This window comes from Uloborus diversus, chromosome 1, assembly GCF_026930045.1.
Source record: "Uloborus diversus isolate 005 chromosome 1, Udiv.v.3.1, whole genome shotgun sequence".
Classification (NCBI taxonomy): Eukaryota; Metazoa; Arthropoda; class Arachnida; order Araneae; family Uloboridae; genus Uloborus; species Uloborus diversus.
The window spans coordinates 31,947,108-31,960,332 of NC_072731.1; the positions used below are offsets into that span (position 1 = coordinate 31,947,108).

General features: G+C 37.2%; 1 protein-coding gene across 43 annotated transcripts in view; it reads left to right on the top strand.

Moving 5' to 3' along the window:
* LOC129228697 (uncharacterized) overlaps nt 1-13,225 on the top strand; it is a 108,712-nt gene that overhangs the window by 34,340 nt on the left and 61,147 nt on the right. For 30 of the 43 annotated variants that reach the window (XM_054863406.1, XM_054863436.1, XM_054863435.1 and 27 more), the window contains 2 exons: nt 1,472-1,489; nt 3,206-3,232. In XM_054863406.1, coding sequence (XP_054719381.1) covers nt 1,472-1,489; nt 3,206-3,232 — 45 coding nt within the window. The remainder of the gene's footprint in view (nt 1-1,471; nt 1,490-3,205; nt 3,233-13,225) is intronic. The other 13 variants (XM_054863420.1, XM_054863419.1, XM_054863427.1 and 10 more) reach the window with 1 other exon arrangement.

A 13,225-nucleotide genomic window follows, 5' to 3' on the forward strand; every position in this document is an offset into this window, starting at 1 on the left:
TTTTTGAGAATTACCCAAACTAACTTCTTTACAACTCCTGAACGTTTTCAAGATTTATTTTGTGGGATTTTTTGAGTGTCTTCCCAGTTTTGGCGACATTTCATTTACCCTTTTTCCCTTGATTTTCAGTTTTAATCATACTTTTTGATACATTTAATGAGCTGACAGTTTAAAATGCCAGCGAAACTTGAGACAAACCTTTTTTTGGTAACTATTTGACCTCTGCCTGTGTTGATCGTTAACTTGAATAGATTGAAAAAAACTATATCAACGTGAGCGAAGCCGCGGGTAAAAGCTAGTTGAACATATATTTAAAACAAATTGGCAGAAGTTTAAAATATTTTGCAAACAAGTAAAAAATGTTGATATCTTCATCGTACATTCTTTGTTGAATTCTGATAACAAATTTCGAGGCAAAAGACGCATAAGACCCTATTCCTGGGGAAAAATCGAAAGTATTCCACTTCGGATTGTCGTCATATTTCCTCCCTCAATCTGTATTAGCATAGATATTCCGCAACGAGAGACGGAATGGTAGGAGAGACAAGAGCACTTTATGAACTTTAGATATAAAAGTTATTGTGTGTAACTATCTATCTATCTATCTATCTATAATTTTATATAAAAGCTGATATTTGTAAAATTAATAGTAGGGTAACGGCACCAGTAACAGACAAGGGTCCAGTAACAGACAGTCGTAAGTTTGGATTTAACTAATACGAATTTTAGGCGGGTAAAACTGATGTTGCTGCGACCCATGAATACGGTGCAACCATCTAGTGTTATCAGAGGGAATTTTATGAGCCTGTTGGTATTTACAAGTTAGTGATGGAAGATTATGAACAGCCGCCGCAAGGTCTGCCGGTGTTCATGCTTTTTTTAATTTAATAAGGTTTTCGATTAAAAAAAAAAAACTTTTGCATATTTTGAAGAGAAAAGGGGTATTATGTCCATTACTCATTCTTCTCTCATCCTATATGTTACTGGGTTTTATCAGAATTGTCGGTGTCTGTTACTGGGGGTTGAATCTTTTTTCGAAATTGAGCATATAGAAATCGAATTAACTAACTCAGAGGATCCAGGAGCAGTCAAACGTTAGATGAGATGTAGTTGCATGAGAGAAAAATGGTTTTAAAACTCTAAATACGTTAAAAGGCTCAGAAAGTTTTGTTAATCTGGGAGCTAGTCTTAAGCATGTCTGTTACTGGCGCCGTTACCCTATTTTGTTTTGACACTTCGATGCTTCAGGGTGTAATTAGAGTAGGAAAATTTAAAGCAGAAAAAAAGCTTAGAGTTTTTTTTAATGTAAATTTAGCATTGCGTCACCATAAGAGAAACGTGGTCATTATCATTTCTTAGTAAGAAAACAAACATAAAAAAACCATAACAACCTTCAAACACAAAAAATGTTTTATTTATTTGTTTAAATTACCACAAGCTCTGCTCTCATATGCATTTTTATTTCTTTCAGGCGCTGGACAGGGTGCCGGTAAGAAAAATAATATATAAAATTTCAAAAATTTTTGTTTGAGTTCTGTGATTATTACTTATTTAAAATTTATTGTTTAAGCTTTCGTGAACAAAGTTCTCACAAGCAAGTAATGAAATCTTTGTATATAGTGTAATATTTGCGTAGTTTTAAAAATCCAGAAAAACAACTCATTTGTTGAGCAATAGCAGCCAAAAGGTTTCCGTGGGTTGCAAAGTCTCCTCTTGAAGCTTTAAAACAGATACTGTAAGGAACAGATAGTCTAATAATTTACCAATGTTCGTCTATTTTTCATTAACACAAAAATGTAGCAATGAATCGACGAATGTCTTCTCACGTTCCGAATATGCTCCTCCCTAATAAAGCAAAATCTCGCAAAATGGCAGGTTACGAAGAGATGTAATATTCTTGTAGAGTCTATAGTGAGAGCCTTGCCACTTAATTGCTGTTGCCTTGCAAAAACTTTTTGAAACTAACACAAACACACGTAACCCCCACAACTGTAGCTCAAGCTGCCGTTTCTGGTCATAGAACAAATCATCAACTCTTACTCAACTAGATCCGACATTCTCCGTAGACGTCGTTTGTATGTTAAAAATGTACATAAGTACGCCATAATAGGAAGCACCGACAGTGGCGTATCTAGCATGGGTGACTCCCGGGGTGGTTATTTGTGGTTTCACCCCCCCCCCCACAAAAGCAAAAAAAAAAAAAGTTATAAGATTCTATGTAAACATGAAATTCATTGATTTTTTTTAAAAGAACTACGTTTGTGTTTCGCGAACTTTTGAGTGCTATGATGTACAACAGAAATGAAAACTATGAACGCGTCTATATAACTTGCCCCAGACGCATATGTGAATAACCGTTGCAAGTTCATAAAAGTAAGAAGTGTCTGAAACTGATGGTCCCTTAATTATTTTAAACGTATCTTAAACACAGGGAAAGATAATGGGGTTCAGTTATTGTTATAATTGGAAGTAACTACTTAGTCTAAATACTGGCAATATGAACCTAATCCCGAACATAGAATTCACTCCATGACGTGGGGTGAAAAAAAGGGGGTCGGGGTTTTCCCCGGAAAATTTTGCAAATTTGTAGTCTTAAAAATTCATTTTAGCTTCATAACTTGCAATTTTACTTTGGGACTAATCTCAAAAAAATGTCCCGAGCGTAACGCTAAGTATTTTTTTTTCCCAGTTAACCAAAGCCATCAAAAAATAATGCTGTTGAGGAATAATACAATCTTTAATATAGTATCAAAGCATAACAGTTAATCCCATATTTAAATAGTTACTTGAATAAAATGGGGTGTTACACCCCGGACGAGTGACTCGCTGGGCGGACCGTCCGCTTCGACCTCCCCCCACCTAGTGACGCCACTGATACCGATATATTGGGTAACTTCACACCACCCTTCTTCTAACGATACGTTAAACCTGATATTTGCGAAATAAACTGCATTTTATTGAAGTGTTTCAATGACGCGAAATGAAACTAAAGCAGGAAAGCTTGCAGAATATGAAAGGCTATAATTAGAAAAAATTAGACATGGCGATTCCGTCAGAATACTAGACAACAGGATTTTTTGATCTAATGCGTATTAAAAATGCTGCATTCAAATACTGATACAGCCAGTGAAAAAAAAAAATGAAATTTACTATCTTGAATCGCGGTTTGATTTTTGCTCCAATGCATAATTTTATTTCATTTCAGGTGCTGGAGGACCTGGCAAAGGAGCTGGTAAGTAAAAATTAAAAAGCACCTAAAAGATTTTTTAAAAATAATTTAGCGATTTGATTATTATTGTGTCATAATTGGACATATATTTAAAACAAATTGGCAGATTTTCAAAATAGTTTGCAAACAAGTAAAAAGTGTTGATATCTTTATCGTACATTCTTTGTTGAATTCTGATAACAAATTTCGAGGCAAAAGACGCATAAGACCCTATTCCTGGGAAAAAATCGAAAGTATTCCCCTTCGGATTATCGTCATATTTCCTCCCTCAATCCGTATTACCATAGATATTCCGCAACGAGAGATGGAATGGTAGGAGAGACAAGATCACTTTAAGAACTTTAGATATAAAAGTTGTTGTATGTAAATATAAATCCATCTATCTATAATTTTGTATAAAAACTGATATTTGTAAAATTAATAGTATGGTAACGGCACCAGTACCAGACAAGTGTCCAGTAACAGGCAGTCGTAAGTTTGGATTTAAGTAATACAAATTTTAGGCGTGTAAAACTGATGTTGCTGCGACCCATGAATACGGTGCAACCATCTAGTGTTATAAGAGTGAATTTTATGATCCAGTCGGTATTTACAAGACAGTGGTGGAAGATTATGAACAGCCACCACGAGGTCTGCCGTTGTGAATGCTGATAATGTAAGGCACAGATAGTCCAATAATTTACCATGAGTCGTCTGTTTTTGAACCACACAAAAATGTAGCACTCGATCGAATAGATCACTTGTATTTAGAAGCATCAGCAAATGTCTTCTCATGTTCCGAATATGCTCCTCCCTAATAAAGCAAAATCTCGCAAAATAGCAGGTTACGAAAAGATGTAATATTCTTGTAGAGTATATAGTGAGAGCCTTGCCACTTAATTGCTGTTGCCTTGTAAAAACTTCTTGAAACCAACACAAACACACGTAACCCTCACAACTGCAGCTCAGACTGCCGTTTCTGGTCATACAACAAATCATCAACTCTTACACAACTAGATCCGACATTCTCCGTAGACGTCGCTTGTATGTCAAAAATGTATATAAGTACACCATAATAGGAAGCACCGACAGTGGCGTATCTAGCATGGGTGAAACCCGGGGTGGTAATTTGTGGTATCACCCCTTACAAAAGAAAAAAAAATGTTATAATATTCTATGTAAACATTTAGAATTTTTAAAAAGAACTACCTTTGTGTATCGCGAAATTTTGAGTGCTATAATGTATAACAGACAAATGAAAACTATGAACGCTTCTATATATCTTGCCCAAGACCCATATGTGCATGGCCGTTGCAAGTTCATAAAAGTTAGGGGTGTGTGAAATTGATGGCCCCTTTATTATTTTAAATGTATCTTAAATACAGGGAAAGATAATGGGGTTCAGTTTTTGATATAATTGGAAGTCACTACTTAGCCTAAATACTGGCAATATGAACCTAATCCTGAGTATTCACTTCATGACGTGGGGTGGAAATAAGGGGGTCGGGGTTTTCCCCCCGGAAAATTCTGCAATTTTGTAGTCTTAAAAATTCATTTTAGCTTCATAACTTGCAATTTCACTTTGGGACTAATCTCAAAAAAAATGTCCCGTGCGTAACGCTATGTATTTTTTTTTCAGCTAAACAAAGCCTTCAAAAAATAATGCTGTTGGGTAACAATACAATCTTTAATGTACGATCAAAGCATAACAGTTAATCCCATATTTAAAAAATAGTTACTTGAATAAAATAAAAAACTTAGCGTTACGCACGGGACATTTTTTCGAGAATCGCCCTTTGGGTGTTACACACCCGACGGGTGACTCGCTGGGCGGACCGTCCGCCTCGACCCCCCCCCCCCCCCCCATAGTGACGCCACTGCTACCGGTATATTGGGTGACTTCACTCGACCGCTCTTCTAACGATACGTTAAATCTGATATTTGCGAAATAAACTGCATTTTATTGTAATGTTACAATGACGCGAACTGAAACTAAGGCAGTAAAGTTTGCAGAAGATGAAAGTCTGTAATTTAAAAATTTTGAAAAAAAAATAGAACCGACTTCAAAATTGCTCTAAAAAGTGAAAAATAATTTTATTCTTTAAACACCATCGATAATGCTTTTAAACATAATTTTTGAAGTTGGCGCAAAAACAAAACGTAAAATCCAGTGTAACCATACTTCGTTCATATTTTTTTTCAGAAAAGTATCCAAAGTTACGAACGAAACATTTATATCTCTATTCAAATATGCTGTCATCAATGCATAATATATGTGATAGTGAAGGAACTGGGCCTGGTTAAATTTATAGTTGTATTTGAGTTATGGCTGTGAATGCTATCGTTTTTGCGCCAACTTCAAAAATTATGTTTAAAAGCATTATCGATGGTGTTTAAAGAATAAAATTATTTTTCACTTTTTAGAGCAATTTTGAAGTCGGTTCTATTTTTTTTTTCAAAATTTTTTTATTTCATTCTTTTTAGTGTAAATGTAGGTATTTCAGGAATAGTAAGAATTTACCATCACGAAACTTCACATTTTTTTCTTAAAAATGCTCCATACTAAAAAAAAAAACTATTGACACGCGTTAAACTTTAAGCGATTGGCACTAAAAACTTATCTTTGTTCTTCTCTGGAAATCATGCGTAGTTAATTTAATTATAACCATTTAAGTATTGCGTTTTTCCTAACTAATTTACATTCCACAGCATCTAAGTTGCTCATGATGCAATCTTGTATTTTCTTACTTAGCTCCGATCATCTGTTATCGGCATAGATGATAACGGTAAAAATACTACAGAGTAGTTGAGGCAAACCTAATGGTAGCATTGTGATGGCTAAGCAGATCCTAATCACTGCATCACCTCGCTTCCAGGTTAGGTTTACCCCTACTATGGAGCAATAGCACTGAAGAAAGGAAGATTTTGTAATTCACATAGAGTTACTATAAATCAGCAGGGTTACTAAAATAAAATTATTTACGCCAAAAATGAGACGACAGCGCCAGATTCCCCATTATCGAAATATCACTTGAAGAAATTTGATGCTTGCTTCAGAGAAGCCTTCATTCAAAATTATCATTACAATTACTAGTAATGTTACTGTTATATGGCACCAAACTTTTATAACAATGAGTTTCATATTGTCGCGTAGATGAAGATAGCGAAGACAAAGTGAAAGCCAAATGAAGCGAATACTCGTTAGTTTCAACTCGAGATCTTTATTCAGAACCACGAATGAACGTTACATCTGCTTATATACAACTTGAGAAAGTGATGGAACTTTCCAGACTTGGAAAGATACAGAAATTAATACAACATTCGAGAAAATACGGGAAACAGTAGAAACGAAAATTTAGTAAAATTCACTTTGTCCTAGGCGGGATTTGAACCCGGGTCGCTCGTGTGGGAGGCGAGAATTCTACCACTGAGCCACCATTATCCACAGATGAAAAGTGCGTACTTTGCTACAATATCACTTTAATCATTTAATAGGGAAATTGCATAGAATTTACGGTTTTTTGCCCATAACTTTTTTTCTAAAGAACAAAAATGGTCAAACAAAGTAATGGGACCTAAGTTGAGCCATCCCCTATCCATTAAAAAAAGAATCATCAAAATCGGTTCACTAGGTGAGACGCTATGAGTGGACAAACAAACAAAAAAAAAAACATACATACGGTATGAACTGATAACCGCCTCCTTTTTGAAGTCGGTTAAAAAGTTAGACATGGCGGATCCAGCAGAATACCTGGCAACAGGATTTTTTAATGTAATGCGTATTAAAAATGCTGCATTCAAACACTGATACAGCCAGTGAAAAAAAAAATGAAATTTACTTGCTTGAATCGCGGTTTTATTTTTGCTCCAATGCATAATTTTCTTTCATTATTTTTTGCATTGAAAAAGGCGTTCCCTGTAACGCCGAAACACGTGTCCGCTGCAATTTACAAATTTGTGCTTCTTAACGTTGTTTTGTCTTACTTTACTGTTCAGCACAAAGGTATTTATTTATCTTAAATGCTTTTATTTTTCTCTTTTTCCTGCTTAATTCGGAAGTTAATAAATAGTTCAGAATCGAATAATTCTAAAGCTGCGCCGCAAAAAAAAAAAAAAAAAAAAAAGAAAATAAATCAAAATCAAAATAAAATAATAATAATAATACATAGTTTATTAATTGATGTGCCGACGCAGGCGATGTGTTTTTCGATGCGATAATTTTTTCAACTTTTCCTTTGAATGAATGTAATTTACATACCGAAAACGTCTTTTAAATTTTTTTTGCTGAGCGAAGCAAAGGAAATGCTTCGCCTCAGGCACTGTACTTTAGAACTTCGGAAGAACCGAGTTGTACACCAACCCACCGGGGGGTGACTAGTGCGAGCCGTCGAAGGCGGGGCGGTCGAAATTGGGGCCTGAGCCGCTGATCTAGCCACCTCGGCGGCTAGTTTTTCTTTAAAGCTGGTAGATGCAACAGAAAAAAACTTTCTTTCACTGATCTACACAGTATCAACAGCACAGTTTTATTTTTGCTTCGGCACTACTATGCATTATGCATTTGTTACTTTTTTCTTTTTTTAAACTTTAGCAAAGCTTTCACTCGTGCCCTGCCATGGATCAAGTTAGCGAACAACATGAGGTAAATTTGCGAATTAAGAAAAACTCAAAATAGGCATAGAAAATTTTACATCAATCCTAATTGATGTGTCAATAAAGCATGTTAGACTTACCGTTGAGTAAACTAAAACGAAATTAGTATAGTTACAAATTGTCTTAAAACTGAGTTACGTCGTAGAAAAAGTTAAACTCTGATTCTAGAAGTAGATGTTCAAAAACCCTATGTGAATTGAACAACGTTGTAATTAATTTGAAACTTCAATAAATAGAAGAAAAAAGACAATTTAAAAACTGAAACACAGAAAGACAAAAACTAAAAGAGAAAAAGATTTCGATTGCGTTTGAGAGAGAAAAGTTGTAATGTGTTGGTTCTGCGAAGAGTAATAATTCTATGATACTAATTCCATTCTCCTAATTTTGCACAAATGCTGTATTCGCAAAATTGAAGATATTTTATTTAATGTTTTGGTTCCGTATAGTGAAACTAAGAAAGGAAAATTTTAAGTAAATGAAAATCTAAAAATTTTTTTCATTTGGAGCAGACTTGAAATTACGTCAGAATAATTGGTACCAGTTTTTTTTTTTTGGAATTATACGTATTGAGAATGCTGCATTCAAACATCAATTCAACCAGTTAAGAATAAAGGACTTTATACAGTTAACTCCCGATTATCTGCGGAATGGGGCGGTTTCCTTCAGTCAAAAGTACTTTTTTTAGTCATTGAAATGGATAGAATGAGCAAAAAAAAAAAAAAAAAAAAAAAAAAAAAAAAAAAAAAAAAAACATGGAACCAGAAAATACTTTTATTTTTCCAGCAGTTTTTTAAATTAATTTTTTTAAATGCCCGATTTTTCAAACAAGGCGTTGTCTTTATGACGTCCCAAATGATGCACTTTGCCACATTTTCTACTACGTTTACACAATATGATACTCAAGCAGCGAATTAAAATTGCGCTCTACGCTTGCAAGCAATCACATCGTTGTTAATGCACGTGAGTTAAGATGCGAATTAAAAATTTTGGACCGTGAATGGCAACACTGAAGGGCATTTTATCATTTGTGATGTCATCGGCAGAAGCATTAAACGATGAAGAAGCATCGATTTAAGTATTTTTTTAAAAATATTAAACTTAAATAAATTGTTGAAAAAAGATCAGATACTATGTTTCTCTTTCCGAAAAAAAAAAAAAATACTTTTGAAATTTTGGAAACGACCCCATTGGGTGCACAAGTGCCGTGGATAATAAAAATTGTTGATAAACGCCAAAAGACAAAATGAGGGACGAAGAAGATAACAACTGTCCTACCTCAAAAACGTAGCTGCATTGATGCATAACACTTTCTTCAATAAAATATATACAGTACTGTAAAAATGTTCTGTACTTTTGCGCAACAGAACATCAATATAGAACAAGTATATGTATGACGAAGAAAGCAAAAAAAAAAAAAAAAAAAAAAAAAAAAACAGACAAATATATAAAACAAAAACAACTGAGATTAAATTTGCAATTTGTCGACAAAAATAAATAAATAAATAAATAAAATAAAAAAAAACAGCCATTGGTATTTGCTTATTTCCGCGAAGATAGAAGTTCCTAATTGTTGATTGAGTTTCGGATAATCCGCCTGGTGGATAAACCGCTCGCGGATGATCCAGAGTTTACTGAAGTTACTTATTTAAAACATGTCATGACTTCCACTGCTATACATACCTAAACAGATCCGGTGAGACTTCCAACTTTCTTGAAAGGACGACACAGTTCTTGATTAAGAATACAGGAAATTTATTTACACTATGTACAGGGAAGATCGTCAACAACTGCTAAATTAATCATCAGCAATTAAGCAAATATCACACAAACCGTAAACTCAACGGTTACACACGTATTTACTTCCAAATACGAAAAACAACACAGCGAAATGCCTCGCAATAAACAGAGCTAATACACTCTCAGCACAAATTCTCAATCGAAACTAACTTTTTATCCATCGCTAACGGCTTATATACACACCGAAAAGAGAGCTCTCAAATATTCTAGAAAATGCTACACGGTTCTACACTTTCATTGATAAAATCAGTGAATGAAACAAGAAAAAAAAAAGAATAGGGGGTCGTATACTTCGACCGAATGTAAAGGGGATGTATATTCATTACGGGAAACTATTTACAGGTTACGTTACTACAATGATTACTATTCACAGAATTTGTAACATTGCCCCCTTCCCAAGGACTGCACGTCCCGGGCAGTACAATCCCCAGAAAGGGTATCAAACTTCTATCACAAGTTCACAAATACAAACATTAAATAGTAACCAATAAAGCATAGGAAACACAATAATAACAAGAAATATCTCTAAACATTAAAAGCAAAAATTATCTACAACTTTTATGTTATCAACCATGGTTGTTTACGTAATACTCATGAGCTATGGCCATAGTATGGGGCTAACCGATTATAATGTACAACCCTAGGTTTTGCATTAGGTGATTTTTGGATCCTCACTATGACGTCATTCAATCGGTTAAGGACTTTATAGGGTCCATCCCAATGCGACTGCAATTTGGGTGAAAGACCTTTCCGTCGGATGGGATTCCATAACCAAACCTTTTCGCCTTCGTTAAATTCATGTCCAGTAGACCTTGTGTCGTATCGGGTCTTCATCTTCTCTGCCGCGTTGTTGATTCGCTCTCGTGCGAAGTTATGAACGTCTTCCAACCGGGCCTGGAGATCCTGGATGTACTCCTCAGGCGATGAGGCGCATCCGGAGACCGACCGAAGACGAGATCACAATGTAGCCGAAGCTCTCGTCCGAAGAGCATCTGAGATGGGGCATATCCGGTAATCTCGTGGACAAAACTGCGGTAGGCCAGCAGGAACAAAGGTAGCTTCTTGTCCCAATCCTGTTGTTTTCTAAATACCATAAGCGAGAGATTATTCAGGATTGTGCGGTTAAATCTCTCCACCATGCCGTCCGATTGTGGGTGTAGCGGTGTTGTCCTAGTTTTCTCAATTCCGAGAATTTGACATAGGCCCTTAAACACAGCAGAGATGAAATTCCTCCCTTGGTCGGAATGGATCTGCAAAGGTGTTCCATATCTCGAGATCCAATGCTGGACTAGAGTCTCTGCTACGGTGGTAGCTTCTTGATCTGGAATGGGATATGCTTCCGGCCATTTGGTGAAGTAGTCGATGGAAACAAGAATGTATTTGTTCCCATGAGCAGTTCTTGGTAAAGGACCCAGGATATCGATTCCAATTCGTTCGAAAGGAGCTCCAACGTTGTACAGATGTAGCTTCCCTCTGCTTCTCTTCTTCGGTCCTTTACGAGCAGCACAGGCGTCACAAGAATGGCACCACTTCTCCACGTCATCCTTCGCCTTGCTCCAGAAGAAGCGCTCCCGAACTTTATTGAGGGTTTTCAAGACACCAAAATGTCCTCCAGTCGCACTACTATGTATTTCTTTCATAACATCTGAAATCCTTGATCGGGGAAGTAGTAACTGCCACCTAAACGTTTTGCCGTCATCAGATTCCCATTTTCGGAACAGAACGCCGTTCCGTAAATGGAGAGAGTTCCATAAAGCCCAGTATCTTTTTGTAGCAGGACTGAAGATGGAAACGTCCTGCCAGCTAGGGCGCCGACTGTCACTTTCCATGAACTCCAAAATTGGTTTTATGTCGGGTTCAAGTTGATCTTTTCGAACTTGGTCGTCACTCCATGGATCAGGTTCTGATGATGTTGAAGTCACTGTCACCTGATAGGCGGTAGGGCTAGTCACTCTATACTGTTTCTCGATTCGGGAACAGTAGTAGCAGTTCTCAGGACAGGGTCTCCTTGATAAAGCTTCAGCATTACCGTGAGATAACCCTTTTGGATGCTTGAACTCCATGTCATATTCCTGGAGCCGCTGTATCCATCTGGCTATCTGGCCTTACGGATTTTTGAAGTTCAAAAGCCAAGTTAACGAGGCATGATCTGTCCGAAGCAGAAATTTTCAGCCGTAGAGGTAATGATGGAAGTGTTCTACAGCTTTCACTATGGCCAGTAACTCCTTTCTGGTGACGCAGTAATTTCGCTCCGACTTTGATAAGCATTTGCTCCAGTAAGCGATGACATGTTCATTGCCGTCAATTTCTTGGGATAAAACAGCTCCGATGCCCTCGTTGCTCGCATCAGTGTCCAGGATGAAGGATTTTTCAGGCTGAGGATAGGCGAGGATAGGCGTTGATGTTAAACCCTCCTTCAGTCGTAGAAATGCATCTTCGCATTCTTTGGACGATTCAAACTTTTGCTTGCTCTCCGTCAGCTTATGCAAAGGTCGTGCAATGTTGGAAAAACCCTTCACAAACTTCCTGTAGTACGTGCAGAGCCCCAGGAAACTTCGCAGCTGATGGATGTTTTCGGGACGACTCCAACTCTTGACCGCAGATACCTTTTCTGGATCGGTTTGTACACCCTCAGAAGAGATGATGTAACCAAGGTAGTTCACTTCCCGGCGGAACAAATTACATTTGGACGGGCTTAACTTCAGATTGGCTTCCTTAAGCTTTTGCAGCACCTTCCTAAGATTTGCCAGTTCTTCGAAACTGCGTCCCACGATGATGATATCATCTAAGTAGACCAGACAGGATTCGTAGGAAAGTCCTCTTAACACTGTCTATATAAGACGCTCGAACGTAGCTGGTGCATTGAAAAGGCCGAAGGGCATCACTTTAAACTGCCATAAGCCTTGTCCAGTTGTAAACGCTGTCTTCTCTCGGTCATCAGGGTGTATCTCAACCTGCCAGTAGCCGCTCTTCAAGTCCAGTGTCGAACACCACTTGTGTCCGGAAAGAGTGTCCAAAGTGTCGTCTATCCGTGGAAGAGGGTAACTGCCTTTCTTTGTGATTTCATTCAGCCGTCGGTAATCGATACAAAATCTGGTGGAGCCATCTTTCTTTCGTACCAAGACGATGGGAGAGGCCCAAGGACTGGATAAGGGTTCGATTACATCATTCTCCTTCATCTCTTTCAGGCGGGTTTCAACCTCTTCCTTCTTGGCGAACGGTAGTCGTCTTGGATGCTGTTTAATAGGAGGTGTTCTCCAGTGTAGATCCTATGCTGCGTTAAATTCGTCCGGCCCACATCCTCCGATGTAGATGAAAACAGATGCTTGAAATCATCCACCAATTATTCCGCAGCAGTTCTTTGATCTTTCGATAATGGCGCACTCCCAGTTAACTTCGATGTCAAGGACTCAGAAGACGCCGTCTCGGAGAATTGATTCTTCTAATGATGCAGTTTACTGGAGTACAAGTTGCTAACACTTCACCTTTCCGGATATTCCTTGGCCTTTCACTCACGTTGGCGACTCTCACAGGAATTACATCCTTAGAAAGGTCCACAAGCGTAGATGC